This window comes from Anopheles maculipalpis, chromosome 3RL, assembly GCF_943734695.1.
Source record: "Anopheles maculipalpis chromosome 3RL, idAnoMacuDA_375_x, whole genome shotgun sequence".
Lineage (NCBI taxonomy): Eukaryota > Metazoa > Arthropoda > Insecta > Diptera > Culicidae > Anopheles > Anopheles maculipalpis.
This window is the reverse complement of record NC_064872.1, coordinates 15,934,615-15,950,908: the sequence shown is the minus strand read 5'-3', so window position 1 is coordinate 15,950,908 and position 16,294 is coordinate 15,934,615. Positions and strand designations below refer to the sequence as shown.

The 16,294-nt window shown below is 43.7% G+C and overlaps 3 protein-coding genes across 3 annotated transcripts in view; all 3 read right to left on the bottom strand.

Moving 5' to 3' along the window:
• Nucleotides 1–16,294, bottom strand: part of LOC126564164 (G-protein-signaling modulator 2) — a 432,630-nt gene that overhangs the window by 1,240 nt on the left and 415,096 nt on the right. The window contains exons 2-7 of the mRNA XM_050221119.1: nucleotides 3,404–3,494; nucleotides 2,343–3,082; nucleotides 1,360–1,924; nucleotides 626–823; nucleotides 471–556; nucleotides 171–399 (exon numbers count right to left, since the gene is read on the bottom strand). Coding sequence (XP_050077076.1) covers nucleotides 171–399; nucleotides 471–556; nucleotides 626–823; nucleotides 1,360–1,924; nucleotides 2,343–3,082; nucleotides 3,404–3,448 — 1,863 coding nt within the window. The 5' untranslated portion in view covers nucleotides 3,449–3,494. The remainder of the gene's footprint in view (nucleotides 1–170; nucleotides 400–470; nucleotides 557–625; nucleotides 824–1,359; nucleotides 1,925–2,342; nucleotides 3,083–3,403; nucleotides 3,495–16,294) is intronic.
• The window catches only part of LOC126564902 (cyclin-Y-like protein 1), a 326,841-nt gene that overhangs the window by 233,438 nt on the left and 77,109 nt on the right, over nucleotides 1–16,294 (bottom strand). The window lies entirely within an intron of this gene.
• LOC126565004 (S-adenosylmethionine sensor upstream of mTORC1) lies at nucleotides 4,433–5,457 on the bottom strand. The gene has a single exon (XM_050222140.1). The coding sequence runs from the start codon at nucleotides 5,438–5,440 to the stop codon at nucleotides 4,433–4,435; it is 1,008 nt and encodes a 335-aa protein (XP_050078097.1). The 5' UTR covers nucleotides 5,441–5,457.

Sequence of the window (16,294 nt, the reverse complement as noted above, 5' to 3'; positions counted from 1 at the left end):
AAAGTTCCGACCATCAAGTGGCAGCGTACGCGTATCGAAAAATATGGAAAAATCGAAACATATCGAAATATGGTCGCTTTTTTTAATCCATGCGTTGGAAAAATGGCAAAAATATCTAGAAAAACGTATCAAAAACCTCGGTGGAAAGATCAGAAAAAGGGAAACCTTACCTGACATCTCATCAACATATCCAGGAATGCATCGTCCGGCGGTGTACCGAGAGTAACCGTATCTTTCGGTGTGGTCGACCCGGGTGTCGACGACGACTCGTTGTTGTTTGTGGGACGGCTAATATTGTTGGCATTGTCGAGCGATATTCGCTTCAAGCCCGGCAACAGTGCTCGTTGTTCATCCATTCGTTCTGATTGAAAATGTGCAATCATTTCCAGAAGTACGTTCCTGAAAAAAGGAAGAGATAAGACGGTTAGACGGAAGGACAGTCAGACCTAGTAAAAGATTAAAATAACAACCTGTTCTCTTTGCCCGCCGGTGGGTTGTTGCTGTTATGTTGCGTCAGAGGTTTCCGTGCCGAATCAACACTTTCTGCATGCGTTAGCTACATTCAAAAAAAGGTTAAAACGGTTAAGACATAGAATGCAACGATTAGAATGCCCACCATACGTACCTTCAGCGTGCAGCGCTGATCATCCATACGCTTGCTCTGCGATCGTGTTAATAAATCGAAGAAATCCTCGTCGTTGTTCTTGAAGCTGTTTTCGCTTTTTTTCACCTTCGACGGTTGGGACGGTGGGACCTGCGCATTGGCGGTTTGATTTTCCTGCACGTTATTATGCTGTGCCAGCTTTTTGCCATCCGGCGTTAGCTACAACGACAAAAAAACACCAGAAGAACCACACTTCATTAGTCACTCGATCCCAGTATAGATTGCACAAACAACTCCATTGTTTTTTTTTTATGATCTCCATCCCTCGGGTGAAAGTTGGAGAAAATTTGGGGTAAAACAGTCTTATCTCACCGGGTCCGATAAGACCGCATTACGATTTTTCCTGCTGTCTCAGCACACTAACATGTGACACGAGTGATAAAACAACATTCACTTGCACCATATTCCCGGAGTGAACTGATGCCTCAATCCGTACAATAAACCCGCTGCTGTTGCTAAAGGGTTGACCCAGCTCCCCCTATCATTGTCCCATTCCCATGATCCTACTACCCAACACCGGTCGTTACGCATCCAACATGTTCCCATCGATTATCATTGTTTGCCCTTGATTATAGCTGCCACTGGCTGTTTTTGCATTTGGATAGACCAACCGACCAGGGCATTAGGCGATAACAATCTCGCACCCGTTACCCCAATGTTTACGCGAGTTTTCGATCAAACATCGTAAAGCATACCTTAATTAGGTCTAGCTGCTCCATGCTCTGCCGACGTAAGCGATGCTGTTTGCTTGCCGCTAGGGACGCTACCTTCGCTGCTGCCTGTGTTTGACCATGCATCATCGATTGCTGGCCGTGGTGCAACGGTCCTGTGTCATTTTCAGCTCCCTCTGATGATCCCTTCATATGGCTGACAGCAGTATGGGCAACCGCATCGCTCGCTGCACTGTCCGCATTGTACAGCTCCGGAAGACCTAGCATACGGCGCAGATCGGATATGTTCATGCTGGCCGTATTTTCGCCTACCATATCGCCCAACTCCTTCGCCAGCAGGTAGTGCGAATTGGCGTAATGTAGCGCTTTCTCGTGGTTTCCGATCGATGTGTGAGCATTTCCAAGGCTCCAGCAGGCACGTGCCTCCCCGATGCGATCACCCAGCTCCTGCGCAATAGCCAGATGCCGCTGATGATAGTCGATCGCCGTGGGGAAATCGCGCAACAGTGTGTACGTATTGCCAAGGCTGTAGCACGCTTGCGCTTCGACCGCTCGCTCACCCAGCTCGATCGCTAATGATAAGGTGCGCCTAAAGATGGGAAATAATTTGATCATATGATGTAGGTAGAGATGAGCGCACTGAGTAAGAGTGAGTGGGTGAGTTTAATCCTGCACGTGAAACTATGGATTCAAATCAGCTCAAAGAGTTTTTGGCATTCTTTTTTGTTACTCACTCTTCGCTGGGAGCAAAATCTTATTTCTCACTAAAGTGAGATATGACATTTTGCTCCTGGAATTTTCTGATTGTTTTCACTTGGGCTGACTTATGTCGACGCTTTTCGGATCATACTCGCCCTAGGAACAAACTCACTATAGTGAGAAGACAGATTTTGCTCGCTGAGTGTAAACCGAAAAGAGTGAGTGATTTAAATCTATTTACCCACTCTTCTTGTCTGATTACTGAAAGGATTTAAAAATTTCGTTACAGAACGTAACATTCTTCTTACTTGTAATGATTAGCTGCCTGCTCGAAGTGACCGAGAAAGATGTGAGAATTGCCCAGATTACTGTTTGCGCGCCGTTCCGCCGCCTTATCACCAAACTCGCGCGCTATTCTTAACCGCTCCTGATGATGCTCGATGGCCGTCTCAAACTGTCCGAGCAGATAGTACGTATTGCCGAGATTACCGCACGCACGTCCCTGTGCGCCACGATCCCCCAGCTCGCGCATCAACCGTAAATTTTGCTGATAAAAGTCGACCGCCTTGAGCAGCGAATCCTGCACCTCGGACGAAAATTCACCCGGATCTTTCTGGCCCAGCTGCTTACCCTTGGCGTGATACACATTGCCGAGATTGTACAGTGCGCGCCCCTCCGAAAGTCGATCCTCAAGGACACGGGCGATGGCCAGGTGGCGCTGGCAGAAGATGGCCGCCTCATCGAAACGGCCCATTACCTTCAGCGTGTTGCCCAAGTTGCCGGATGATTTCGCCTCGCCCAATCGATCGTTCATCGACCGTGCTAGCGTGAGGTCGTGCTTGTGGTATTGCATGGCTTTCGTGTAATCGCCGAGGTAAAAGTATGCATTCCCCAGCTGACTGTAGATGGCACTGAGCGTACGCAGATCGTCCGTACCGGCCTGGATAGCGGCCTGGAAGAAGGCCACACCCGCCCGGCAATCGCCCGATTTGCAAAGCCGTTCTCCTTCCAGCGCCAACTCGAGGCACATCGAAGAACCATCGTTGTTCTGGGGAAAGAACAGGCAGGGAAAGAAAATACGAACGATGAGATAAGATGTGCACAAGCTTAATTGATCTTGGCGCCCTCGACGCACAAACGCAGCGATTCATCTGTGTGCTTCTCCTGCCACTGTTCAACGTCTCCCTCATTGGTCACCCCATAACACCAGTACCAATTATGATTCACCGCTTTTTAGTAAGACCAACGGCAGGGGGTAAAAGAGAGATTAGAAGAGACAAATGAAAAACAGACTAGCGGTTTGTCTTTCAATTAAGAGCATCTTGCCTTCAAGTAGAGCAAGGCAAAAACTGCATCCACTATACATTACCTGATCACTGGATAAATTTTCAGCACTGGCCGAAAGTGACGACATCGTGGCCTGGGGCGTATGTAACGTTGTTGATCGGAATGTTGGACCGCTGGATTGTTTTTATGATGGTTTCCAGCTGCGGCTGTTGATTTTCAATTTGGCAACGGCAGCTTAGGAAAAAAAAAAGATCCGTTCACGTTCGCCGAAAGAAAAACACTTTCCCTTGCGAAAAGACGGTTTGGTGTGGTGTTTTTGTTTGTTTCTCGCTTTCCGCACACCTTTCGCTCTTGCAGCTGACCCGCTTTTGGTTCACTTTCTCGTTCACACCTATGTTCCTATGCTCTAAACAAGCATCTTCTCATCAGCAACTTGTTGTTTTGCTGCAGATACGACCGGATGAAGATTCAGACGTTGCGCTTAATATCGATGACGAGAGTATTCCAAAAACAGTATTTGCAGTTTCGTGCACCGCTCACATAAAACACGAATCCTCAGTGCGGGGAGTATTGTTTTAACCAGTTTAACAAACTACGAACACATCCCGTTCCCCCCGGGAGTACGATGCTTTGTTGCTTGCCCATGCAAACTTTCCGCAACCAGAAGCCACATTCACTGTGCACGTACACCGAGTATTGTATACGCTGCGGGGCGCTGGCCGCTTCCGAAAGCAATTCGTAACATTCCGGGTCACGTTCGCTCAAGAGTTGCAGTAAATTTTTGTGATTTTCTTACGCTAAAATATCGCTCGATTTCTACTAATAAACAACTACAACACGGCACCATGGTAGCACCAGCCGGTCATTAGTGGTGACAGATTGTTGACAACTAATTTCAAAAATAATTTAAGACCGTTATTTTTTTTTCAATAAAATTATTGGATAGAACTATTTATATTTTGTTTCTAATTTATTTCATCATAACCAAAGAGATTAAAAAATAAAAATATACGCACATCTCTCCCGGTTTACGATAGACTTTGCCAACACATTTTTTTCTTTACGAATTACAAACAGTTTAGTTTCAAGTTTCCACAGTTTATTAATCGTTTCAACTTTCTACAAACGGCAATCCCGCAAATGCTTCCCTTATTGCTCCATCGTCCTCCTCCGTACGAGAGACCTCCATCACACAGTCGTTATTCTCGTCTATCTTCGATTCATTAAAATCTTGAGGAATATTCAACACTGGTTGCATGTACGCTTCCCGATGTATATCACACCATCGTTTCCCCACTGCTGGAAAAATGCACTTCCGAAATACCATGCACGTTACATGTTCCAGTTTTTCGATTTTGATCCTCGAAAATCCCATCAATCCTAGCGTGTAGCGCCAATTTTTCATCAACTTTGCATTCGCTCCCTGGTGTCTACTGTCCGGCGTTATGACAAGCAGGATACCTTCCGGTTTAAGCAAATCGTACGCTTTCTGGCAACATCGTAATCGTTGATCCGATGAGGGGAGATACTCAAGCAGCAGGCTAAAAACAATCGCATCGTAATGATCGCCCGGGAAAGCTGTGATTGAAAGATGTTCCTCTGAAGTGAATGGTGTCGTAAGGTGTTGGTTTACTTCCACCTCTAGAAAATCACAATGCCACACCGATGGACGTGCTGGTGCAATATCGATTGCCGTTACATCAAAGTCCGGAAAGCACGCAAACGGATCATAGCAGCTACCAACATCCAGCAGCTTTATTCGATCAATTGTGTACGGGCGATGTTCGTGCCGGTAGCCGGCATCGATTGCCTGCATAACTTTATCATCCTTCTCTCGGAACAAGTAAAGTAGTGGTGTGGCACCGTGGAAGTAACTTCGACACGAGGCAACAACCCATTCAATACGGCTGTTGGATCGTTTGCAGCTCACCTCCATCGTGCGGTCCCAGTAGCAGGTGGCCAACTTGTGCATTGCTTCTGCGTAGCTTTTCAACAAATCTTCATCACGCACATGTTCCTTCCACACTGCTTCCGGATCTTGCTGTTTCGCTGAATCACGCAGACGTTGGTGAACCGATTTTATAAGCCCGGATAGTTCTAGCTGCTCTTGTGTGGCCATCGCAATCACAAATGAATGCGTGTTGGATTAATTTCAAAGCAAACAAACAATTAAGCCGTGGACAAAAGGTTCACATCGAGCATTTGACAGCGATTTACGAGATTCGAGCAGAAATTTTATTTCGGTTTAAATTTCTTTCTGAAGCCAACAATTGGGGGAAAAACCTTGCAATGAGAAAAAAGCTAAAGGAAATACATTTCTATCGAGTTTTGATCCTTTTCATTTTCATTATGAACAATTTACATTGCGAGAAAAGAATTTGCTCGAGTAGAAAACGCAGCTCGAAAATGTTGTAACTGCTCGAATCAATTTGCTGTCGGTTTGTGTGTTGGATAAAATTCAAAATTTAGTTTAGTACAGCGGTTTTTCATGTTACAGTAAATTATACATTTCCACTACAAATTTTCAAAATAAAAATTCACTTCATTTCACGAAGCATTCAACAAAAATATTTAGTTTGAGTACACATTCGAAATATAATGCTCAAGTACTCAACAGCAGCTTCCAGGTTCTCGCGTGATATGATCTAATTGTTCAAAAGAACATGTGTAATATCGATCCATACCACTTTCAAAGTGCACAAATTTCTTCGACAGAAGGATGTAAGGACACGCAAAAATCCACATAAAATAACACATTCATTTTCTAGAGAAGTTTTGGCATTTCTATTTGAAATATAGGTATCACAATACTTATAATAATCCATTCAAGCTGTTCTCTGGAGCCTGCGAAGGCTTAAAAACAAAGTAACTAATCATGCGTCGCCATGCGTCTGATGTCACCGGTTAGCGATTTCTGATGGCCTCCCAACTATTCACGGAAGGTGTGTCTGTGTGTATGTGTACTTTGGCCATTTAGAGATGAGGCTGCTTGGGCATGCACGGTTAAGTGTATTTTTGTCACAGTCTATTGAATGTTCCTTCTTCTTATGGACTACCCTTCTATAGAGGCACTGAATGCTTGCTCGAGTTCAAATGTATTAATCCTTCACTTGCTCTAAAAGGCGGGAGAAAGATTTTTTTAGTGAGATATGTAACACCTAAACTTTTGAAACACTTCAGACACCTGCCTAATCTTTGCCCAAAAATTCATAACAAACCTACCTCAAGGCAATACCCGTCTGAGGCCAAGGAAGCGCAAACATTACCGTCACCATATTTGGACGGCTCAACGGTCAAATTTAAACCGCAGCTATTGTTTGCCATTGTTTTCGGTAGTAATCTACGGTGAGCGCTTGCACAATGTGTGTATGTGCCCTCGAAAGTGACGGTAAATGGTGGTCTATGGGCGTTCAAAAATTTGTCCATTTCTGTCCACTGCGTGAATGCGAACACCTCAATCGGCCGCTTCATTATCTGAGCTAAATATTGATTTAACCAAAGTCTCCAGCCGTTGCAGCAGCAGGTGCGTATGAAGCGGCTTGAAATAGCCACGCATGTCAGTACTCTAAATCTGGTGTGCATGCATTTTTTAAAAGGCCCAAAGCACATCAGCAGATCGGCGACGATCGAATCTTTCATGGATCTCTGCAAGCGACGACGCAAGCAGAAAGCTACCAAGAAGCACACACGTTGCTGCATTCGTAACGCTGCCAACGCAAAACAAACACGAGCACCAACTGTGAAATCAAATCTTCAAACATTGCCGCCCAGTGAGTTTTCGTACGCGGTCGGTGGTATGCTGTGCGCACATAATGGAGCGCATTGTTGGAGTTCGTAGAGCGCTCTGCCCACTAACTTTAGCGGTATCCGAGACGCTAAAGGATTCAAGGAAATGTGCGTACACCAACACTGTGCTGCCACTCGACTAACAACAACCAACCAAAACGCCAACCAGAATTGATTAATTAATTTCAACAGGCGTACACACATTCCCAATTTTCACTTGAGCATCATTACGATTGGTGATGAGTTGCGTTTTCCCATTTTCACACTTTTTACTTTCGGTAGCAATGTAGGGCACACATTCTTTACTGTTTGTCAAACCAATTTGCTTTTAAATTGAAATTCTTCAAATTACTACGCAATGCTGCACTGCTAAAAGTAGTACGCTGACAATAACGAATGTATTACTCGAAATTTGGCGCGTTCACGCTAACGATCACTCACTGTTTGACAGCTGTCACTTATTCAAATGAGCACGTGGTACGTTTGTTTTAGTACACAACGTACAACGGTTCAATTAGAAACTCTTGTACAAACGTAGATAAAAATGCCAAATATGCAGTTATTAATATTTGAACGATTGTTTTGTATTGAGCAGTTGCACAACTTTGTGGAAAATTTCCTTCCTAAGAGCTGGAAAATCATGATTTTTATTTCTATAACTTAATCCTTATTTCTATAAGGATTTTCTTTTTGGTTAATGTTGACAGCAGTGTACTAGAGAGGCTGAAGTAGAAGCTTTCGAAATGAATGCTTTGAAGTAACAAAGAAATTTGGTTGCTGATGTAGCGTTGCATGTTTACCCAATGAATTGTAGACCTTATTTTCGTAAAATAAGCATTGGTTTGAGATATCGAACTGCGAATAGCAATGTGAAGAAATTTAAGATATCCATGAATTCTTTGCTGTACTTGAACATCATTCCTTAATACATGTGTGTTAGAGTTCTAATAATTAGTAATATCACACCTTGCGTCAGTTGTTCAGAGAGTCAGAGAGAGTTAAAGTTAGTATAAACAGTACTACAAACTACCACAATTTAGTCTTGATTTTTGAATGTTTTGAATCATTCTTAAATCATTAATGAAATACATTTTACTGCAACTTCCGGCAGGATTATGACATCTAATGTGTAAAATGTGTAATGCAGCTGATTGATGTTACAAATTTAGGACACGCTCTTTATGGGTCATCCATGTTCAATCAATGTTTCCAGACGCAAAACATGCGTTACACGCAGCGTCCCATAAAAGTGTTTCGATTTGTTTACAGACACAAATTATTATGTTTGTTATGATAATGCTTGCTTTGCATCATTTCGGCGTTGTCTGGGGACATTCTTAATGTGATGTCAACCCGGGTGCCGGCGTACGTATTGCAACAAATCTGTGTCACCCAAACAAAATCAGCCTCTTCATGGACCTTCCTCCTACTTTGCTGACACACACATTCCTAACCATGTCACCAAGCGGTGCACCGAAATTAGCATAAAAGAAATCGATCACCCCCTAGCATATGTGCGCAGGTTGAGCTGAGCCTTCCCAACATATTATTTATCCGCATGGTTCGGTATGGTAGTTGTGCACACCAGCTCGCCATCCCGGTGGGTGGGCGTTTCCGCTCGGCATTCGCGTTAAAGCGGTCCCACTCAGACCGCTGTGTGTAGGTGTTCCGTCCATCGTAGTGCGTCCCAGGCATGCCAAATGTGATGCTTAGAAGTGGAATTATTAATAGCGTTACGCAAGGTGACTTCGAGTGTGGAAGTGGATGACGCATCGGGTAACTGGGCAAGATTGCGACCGGCGAAGCGCCTTCGCCAGTCGTCATAATCGTCGTCGTCGCCATCAATCGCGTGTCGGAAGGAACAGTATGAAATAATAATCGGCACCAGTGCGAAACACGCCCGGCCCGACTGACGATGGCGGTGTTGATGGAGATAAAGTGATCGAGAGCATGACTTTTTTCCTACCAATTATTGATTTCTTTCACGGATCGATGTTCGGTGAAGTACACGGGACGGCGGGATGCAACATCATCATTGCCAGCCATCATCAATCGGAGGCACATGGGCAACATACAGCACGAGAATGAGTCGAAGTTGTCGACCGGTGCACAACTCTTTCAATGCTGCTCCCAAAGCAGCACAGCACTGTACGAAGCAAAACGCGTTAGAAGCCGTATCGATCAAACGCTATCGATCAGCCGTAAAACCACACAGACGAGGCCGATTATTGTGGGAGGCATCGTTTGTCTTCGATCGTTTCGAGAAGCTATCATTAGCGGTGGTTGAAGACTAGCCTTCGATCACTCCGTCCCCAACATGACAATGCATCCTGGTTTTCTGCAGCAACAGCAGCTGCAGCAAAATGACCCGAGGCGCATGGGAACGATTCCTGACTTCGAATCAATGGGTCTACTCTAATTATCAATTGTGTTCATTTGAAGCAATCCAAAACACTCATGCACCAGAAGGTTGCGAAACATCGTTTTTCCCCCAACATATTCATCCACTTAGAATGTATTCTTGGCAAAATTTGTCTTATGGTCACTTCCTAGAATGCTCTATCCACATCAAACAAGAAACACTAGTGTCATTGCTCCATCACCGATTGCATTTAAGACCGGGCGTAAATCATCACTAACTGCTGACAGGATGCACATTATTTTGAAAACGCTATTCCAAACATACATCTCCCGAAAGATGAAAGGGTTGTGGCAGTGAGATAATTCATCAACCGAACGACGAATCACCCGACACCCGAGCGCCACAGCTACGATCAATTTGGCTGTGGTCTGGGTGCGGGACGAGATTTAGTACTCTAGTTTGGATCAACTATACGGTTGATCCCATCGATCAAGCTTGGAATATTAGATGTGTCCCGGTCATTGTGGTTCGTGTGGCATATAGGGCGTAATTGGGTTGGTTTTGAAATGTTAAAAGCATAAGCCAATGGAAGTTCAAAGCAAAGGCTTAGGTATGGTTGCAGGTAACGTAAAGGCACTTTAATTGAGGTTTGTATAATTGGTTTATTTTTGTACATCATGTTACTTTGTTGTTTTCTTGTTGAATATTTAATCAAGCGGGATATGATGACGAACTTGTCATACTAAAAACTGATATTAATACCGCTTGAAGTTTCAAATAGCTTGTATAATTTTTCTTGAACGATTTGCTCTTAATTTTTCAATCCTTTTTCCACTTTCTGTTCAGCATACCAATATTAATATACATGAGCAATTAATTTTGGCGTTAATTTAACAAGGAAGCAGTCGAGTGCTTGATTTTGTAATCCATTCAAATCATTTGCTACAAGGATCGAAGACTAACTACTGAAAAGTTTTTTATGCATCATGCAGCTAGAGATTAAAATAAGATAAATTATCGTTACAATTATCTAGAGCTGCTAAAGGACACTTCATATCACCTGTTCTATTTTCCTAGTTGATTCCAACAGAGACTCTAACCTACGTAAGCAATAAAATCCAGAATATTTTTTAAGAACTCCATTCCATGATGCTGTGTCCTAGTGATCCTTCAAAATTTCCTTCGCTTTTTTGTGTAATACTTTCTATGGGCAGAATCGATATATGAGTTGGAGTAAATGAAGTTCTACCACATCACAGATTACAAATACTTCGAGTTTAACGTACAATAGAGCAGAGGTTCGGACCTCGTGACCAATACTTGACGAGTAAAACCAAAGATTTATTAGATTCGAGCCAAAACATCCCTGGATTTCATAATCTTATCAGGAGACTTAATCTAAAAAGTGAGTAGCCAGTGCGGAGAAGCACCTAATATCAAGGCCCAGAAAGACATGAATAATGTAAATATTGTTTTGATTTAGTGACAAGGACTTTTGTCCTTGAATTGGATATAGAATTAAGGGATTAATGTCCCAAGAATACTTCTCACTAATATGATATCCTCACCTTGTCCTAAAGTGTCTTTGTCTAAAGCTTTGTCTTGCCGGCCGTAGAATAGTCTACCAAACTTATTCAAAACCACGAAGACGTATGGTAGTTCCTTGGTACGGACAAAGGGTTCGGTGTAGTTCGACACCAGGTCGAACTTCTTTTGTAGCAAAAATGTGAGGAATTGCTTGATTCTTTAAAAAATCTTCTCTCTTTTACTTCATACCCCTATGCGGATTAATATTGCAATAACAAGTTTTGCATTAATTAAATGCGAACAAGTGGAGTACATAAAATTTTCATATTTCCCAAGAAATCCTCTAATAAAAAAGAAAGAAGTCAATGTTAACACTCGGTTACGCCTCGGTGAAGGTCGCCCTTGCATTATGTGCCTGTTTTGTCCCATTGGGGTTCGGGAGCAACAGCAAGTGAAAATGGTGAATTGAAAGCGACAAAAAACAACAGCCATGTTTAAGTATTATGCGTGACCGGCCTATGGAGATATTTATGGGTTTATCTGAAGGAGACTTTTTTTTTTTTCGAGGGAACCATGCTACCCCTCTCAACGACCCGTTAAGTTGAAATGCTCGAAAGGGTTCTATTTGGGTGTAGTCAGTCGGAAAGCGAACAGGTGCAAATATGCATGTTGCCATCGTGCTTTATGGTGCCGTCCATCGGATGCACTCGCAGGCAGAAGGGCAGCTACATAAGTTGTGTGCCTATCGCTTCCCTTAACTACGGCACACTACTAGGGCTAAAGAAACGACACAAACTTTGATAGTGGACGATGCCACGTTTGTCGTGATATTTATAAAATGGCAACAAATGGCTTAATTAGTAACAGTATCACGTTCCTTGCGGACGAAAGCCACACTCGTTGCTTCCGTGCAGACTGGGCTACCGTAGTTGATGCTTTTTGCCATTATTGCCTGGGTACCCGGCAGTCCCCAACACACGGGGTGCGAGGAACTCAATTAGTGTGTGTTCCCTGCTGATCAAAACCTGCCCAGCCTGACTGCTCCTGTACCGACAAAATGCTCAAATGGCCACCATCTTATAATATATATTTTGTGCAACTCGGCTCACCGTCATCGTCAGACGGTCACATTCATTACGGTGTGATTTGTGACAGATCATTTAGTCCTTCCACCGGTGGATGATGGTAAGCGAAGGAGGGTGAAGACGCGGACGAGATGTCTCAAGAAAATAGATACTCGTTTCGGGTCTTTTTTTGGGTCGCACGATGAGACCTAACTCCTACGCGTACTGCGTGACTTCTTGAGCAACTTCTTTCCTTGCTCGCTGGTTAACCGTTTCGTTCAGGTGAGCCACGATGCGAACCACGTATGTTTCGTCACAACGATCGAGGATCCCGGTACCTAGACGGCGGCTACTCGGCTTTTATTATCATTGCATGCGCCGAAATGCTTCGCCGTACGATCACCTACAACGGGTGGAGAAGATGGATGAAGATGATTTTCACTTTCACGAGCGCGCGGAACCTTTTGGCTGGGTGAATGTTTCAAAGTGTATCTGAACCGTGATGGATTGAAATTAATGGAACGGATTTTTCATACAGCGTGTGCGTTTTGTGCACGCGACCCGAGGACACGCGGCAACACGGCGAGTTTTTTTTTTGTGGTAGTTAAATTTAAATCGTGATTTTTCCTTTACCGAAACACATTTCGATGGGGCTACAAAACGATATTACGGTCAGTCGTAAAAGCAGTTCCCAAAGGACCATCGAAACAGTAATCAATTAAATGTACATTTTTCATCACACACATAAGAACAGGCGTTAAATTTCCGTTCCACCAAAACATTTCTCAATTTTTAAATCTACTAATGAAGAGAAATTCTCTTCTTTCTGGTCACAACCGTTACAGTTCTTGTGATTCGGTGTTGAATTATAGTGCGATAAAAATGCACGAATACTACGAGCAAAGCGTGGTACCAGCTGCTTTTGGTGATATTCAATACCGATGCTCAAATCGTCATGGCTTGCACATCATGCCGACTGATTGGAAAATAAAAACAATCGTTATTAGCGATCAGTTTCGCCCGGTAAGATTCAAAACAAAAATTCCACCTTCAAAATGGCGGTGTGGGACACGTGTTGGGTTATATTTATTATTTTTCTCCTACTTACTGTTTTGAAGCGTGACAGGAAGTGGACTAAATTTAGGTTGACCTAAAATTAAATGCTACTCTCACACGTCTCGAGACATCATTCCGTCTTCTGGTTTCATTTGATGTGACCCCAGTTGAACCTGCGCTGCTGTGAGCATAGTACAGGAGCGAACGGAAGAATCGGTTCCGTTTGTGGTTTTATTTTCTCGTGCAGTAACGATCGTTTAGCTAGGATTCGTAGGACCACTACTGTAGACGTTAGAAAGAATGACACTTCGTAACGAACGGTTTTAAAAGAATATTCATCATTTTTCAAATCTCCCCACGAGTGGGATTGTTTTTTCAAGTGATTCCTCTTTTTGCTGGCAAATAAAAAAAAACGATCTTACATTTAAGACCCCTTTTGTTCGCTAACCGATTCTTAATCTCTTAAGTAAGCGTCACTGAATTCAGTCAACAGTCAACATTCTAAAAATGGTTATTTCTAAAGCAATAACAAAACAAAAAACCGATGACACATGCCACAGCGAGTCCCGCGGCTGCGAGTACGGCGACAAAATCATTAGACACAAATTAACCAACGGATGAGGCAAACTTCCGAGTCATCAATCATTCGCGCGCGCGGTTTCCTATTCATCTCGCATCTAGCGTGCCCGGTGCTGTTAGGGTGCATCAGGTGTCGAGACGCTGCCGATGATCGAACGGATCAGCATCGGCCGTCCCGTGAGTGGGTGCGGCTTGTAAACTGCAACGTGCAAAAACTCATCCCTCACGACCGATTCTAGGCGCGGCCAAGTCGATCATCTTGACGATCGCGATCTTCATCGCAAACGTGCACAGGGCTGCGCTCGGTGTCGGCTTAAGCTAGCCGACCGATACACTCGCGCACGCTGACTGGCCTGCTGGCAGTTTTCATCCAGTGCCTAGCGTCTTTCGGCACCAGACGAAAGCTGTGGAAAATCAACATGCAAAATGGTTGATTCAACAGGACGCACCGTAGACACGCTCAACATTGATTCCGTTTCACCCGGCGAATAATTGAATCAGACAGACGAGGCTCATAAATTTTAGCGTTAAATTCAACCGGCAACCGGGCGGCGATTCTAGCCCGATGGTGATCGGTAAGGCAAATGCTTCGGGAGGACATTTCGGTGAGCGGTGCAATTTTAATGACGTTTTTTTTCTATGTAGGATTCACGTAAGAATTGTCAGTAATGCTTCGTTTGGTGGATGTCCGGGATAGTTGTGCGTTTTAGCTGAAGAGAAGTAATCAAGATGGACAAAGTTGATGAAAAGGCCAAATAAAATTATCTCTTTTTTTGAAATGTTCGTCTGCGTTGGGGTTCACTTAAGTGCTTTGAAGGAAGTATAGAGCTTGTCCATGACCATGGAGATCTCGCTTAAACTAGTTCTATATCTAGTAAAAATTAACATGAAGATTGTAGTGATATTGTACCTGATAGTTTTAGAAGGTATCATGATCGTTTTGGTTTTATTGGGCGGGACCTCTTGCTCTAAATAGCTTATATAGCACCCCCCAAATCTATATCAATCTTCGACACATCTCGACATCGTAGCTGGCATTTAAATGCAGCCGCGTGCTTTATCGGTTGAATAATGGCTGTCAATATTGGTTTATGTCACTCGAGCTGCTCAACCGTCCGCCACACAATGACGCTAAAGTGAAAACCTCTTAAACCGCAACCCAACCGACCCATCCTTGTGCAAGGGCGAATGCCCCTAAAATCTTTAATAACCCATCAAGTCACTAGAGCGCTCTTTCTCTCTCATTCACCCTCAAACACTCGAAACGTTTTGTTGATCATTAAGGTCGCTTTCCAAAACCCCATCTGTTCCCAAGGGCTCGGTCGATACAAATTGATCGTTATTGAGTGGGATGGCGGACCTTCGAGTGTGTCAAATTAAGGCATAGGAAAAGATAAACCTTGACTGCAGAAGTGCAACTCCCTTTCGGGGTCCGGATCTACCGCACAACCATCCGAATCTGGCGCAAGGCGCCAATTCCGGGTCGTATTTTAACGAGTCCAATATTTGTTTATAGTCGCCCACCATCGGCAGCAAATCCTTAGCGTCTGAGAGCTTCGGTGTTCCATTGGGAGCCTTAAATTGGGTACCTTATTTCCAATTCGCCCTGGTGGGTGTGTGCGACAAAACTGCATCTCCACCGTGTACATTAAGGGATTGAAAAAAGCGACTGCACAGTATGGTCACTTCATGCGGCACCCGTTTTCTGCGAGGCACTGAGGTGTATCCAATTCTTATTCCAGCGCCAATGTACCCACCACACACACACACACACACACACACACACTCCTAATCGGGCTATTCACGACCTCGAGAGCATCTCAGGTTGGGGTAGCGTTTATGTTAATGAGCGCACAGCAAATTGGTTCACACGCTTAGGGGTTCCTTGGGGTGATTCGAAAAAAAAAGACTACCAGTAAAAGCGACGAGTTGAGTTCCTAGTTAGGCACTGTTGCATATTGTGGCGTACTGTTTTACGTGCTTTGGCCGGGTCGGTGCACTCCAGCACCAGGGATGCACGTTCATTACGGTAGCCATTTAAATCTGTCCAACGCACTGGCACTATCCGGTGTCGTAGAGTGTGTCGTGACAGATTATGACGGGTGGCTTGAATCCGAAAATGGAAGTGGTAAGCTACTTCAACTTGGAGCCATCAAACATTCACTTCAGATGACTCTATTTTGGAACCTATTTATTGCCAGCCCTTTTTTGGGTTGGTTAGTTAAGAGTTTTTTATCTATTAAGAGGTAACCTTTAGGTGATCCATTAATCAGGATCACCTCATGAATCGATGAAAAGTGTTATGTTTTTAAAGAGCTATTAAATAAAGAGATCAATTTAAGTTTCCTGACGCTATCACCAAAAAAGGAAAATAATTTAAACTCATCATTTCCTGCACAAACGAAGCCAGTTCTTTAAAGGCTTATTAACTTCTTTCTTGATCGACGATAGAAGTACACATTTCCAATAAATATCGTTTGAGTCACGCGGTGCGAAAAACAAACCAACAAATCTTTCAATGATCGACGAAATGCATCATCACCACCGTCGAAGGAGATCATTAGGTTAGATTAATCATCACATTAATTTAATTACATTC

Bases quoted from the DNA above. Each gene is read 5' to 3' on its own strand.
- LOC126565004 (XM_050222140.1), bottom strand. From the start codon at position 5,440: ATGGCCACACAAGAGCAGCTAGAACTATCCGGGCTTATAAAATCGGTT.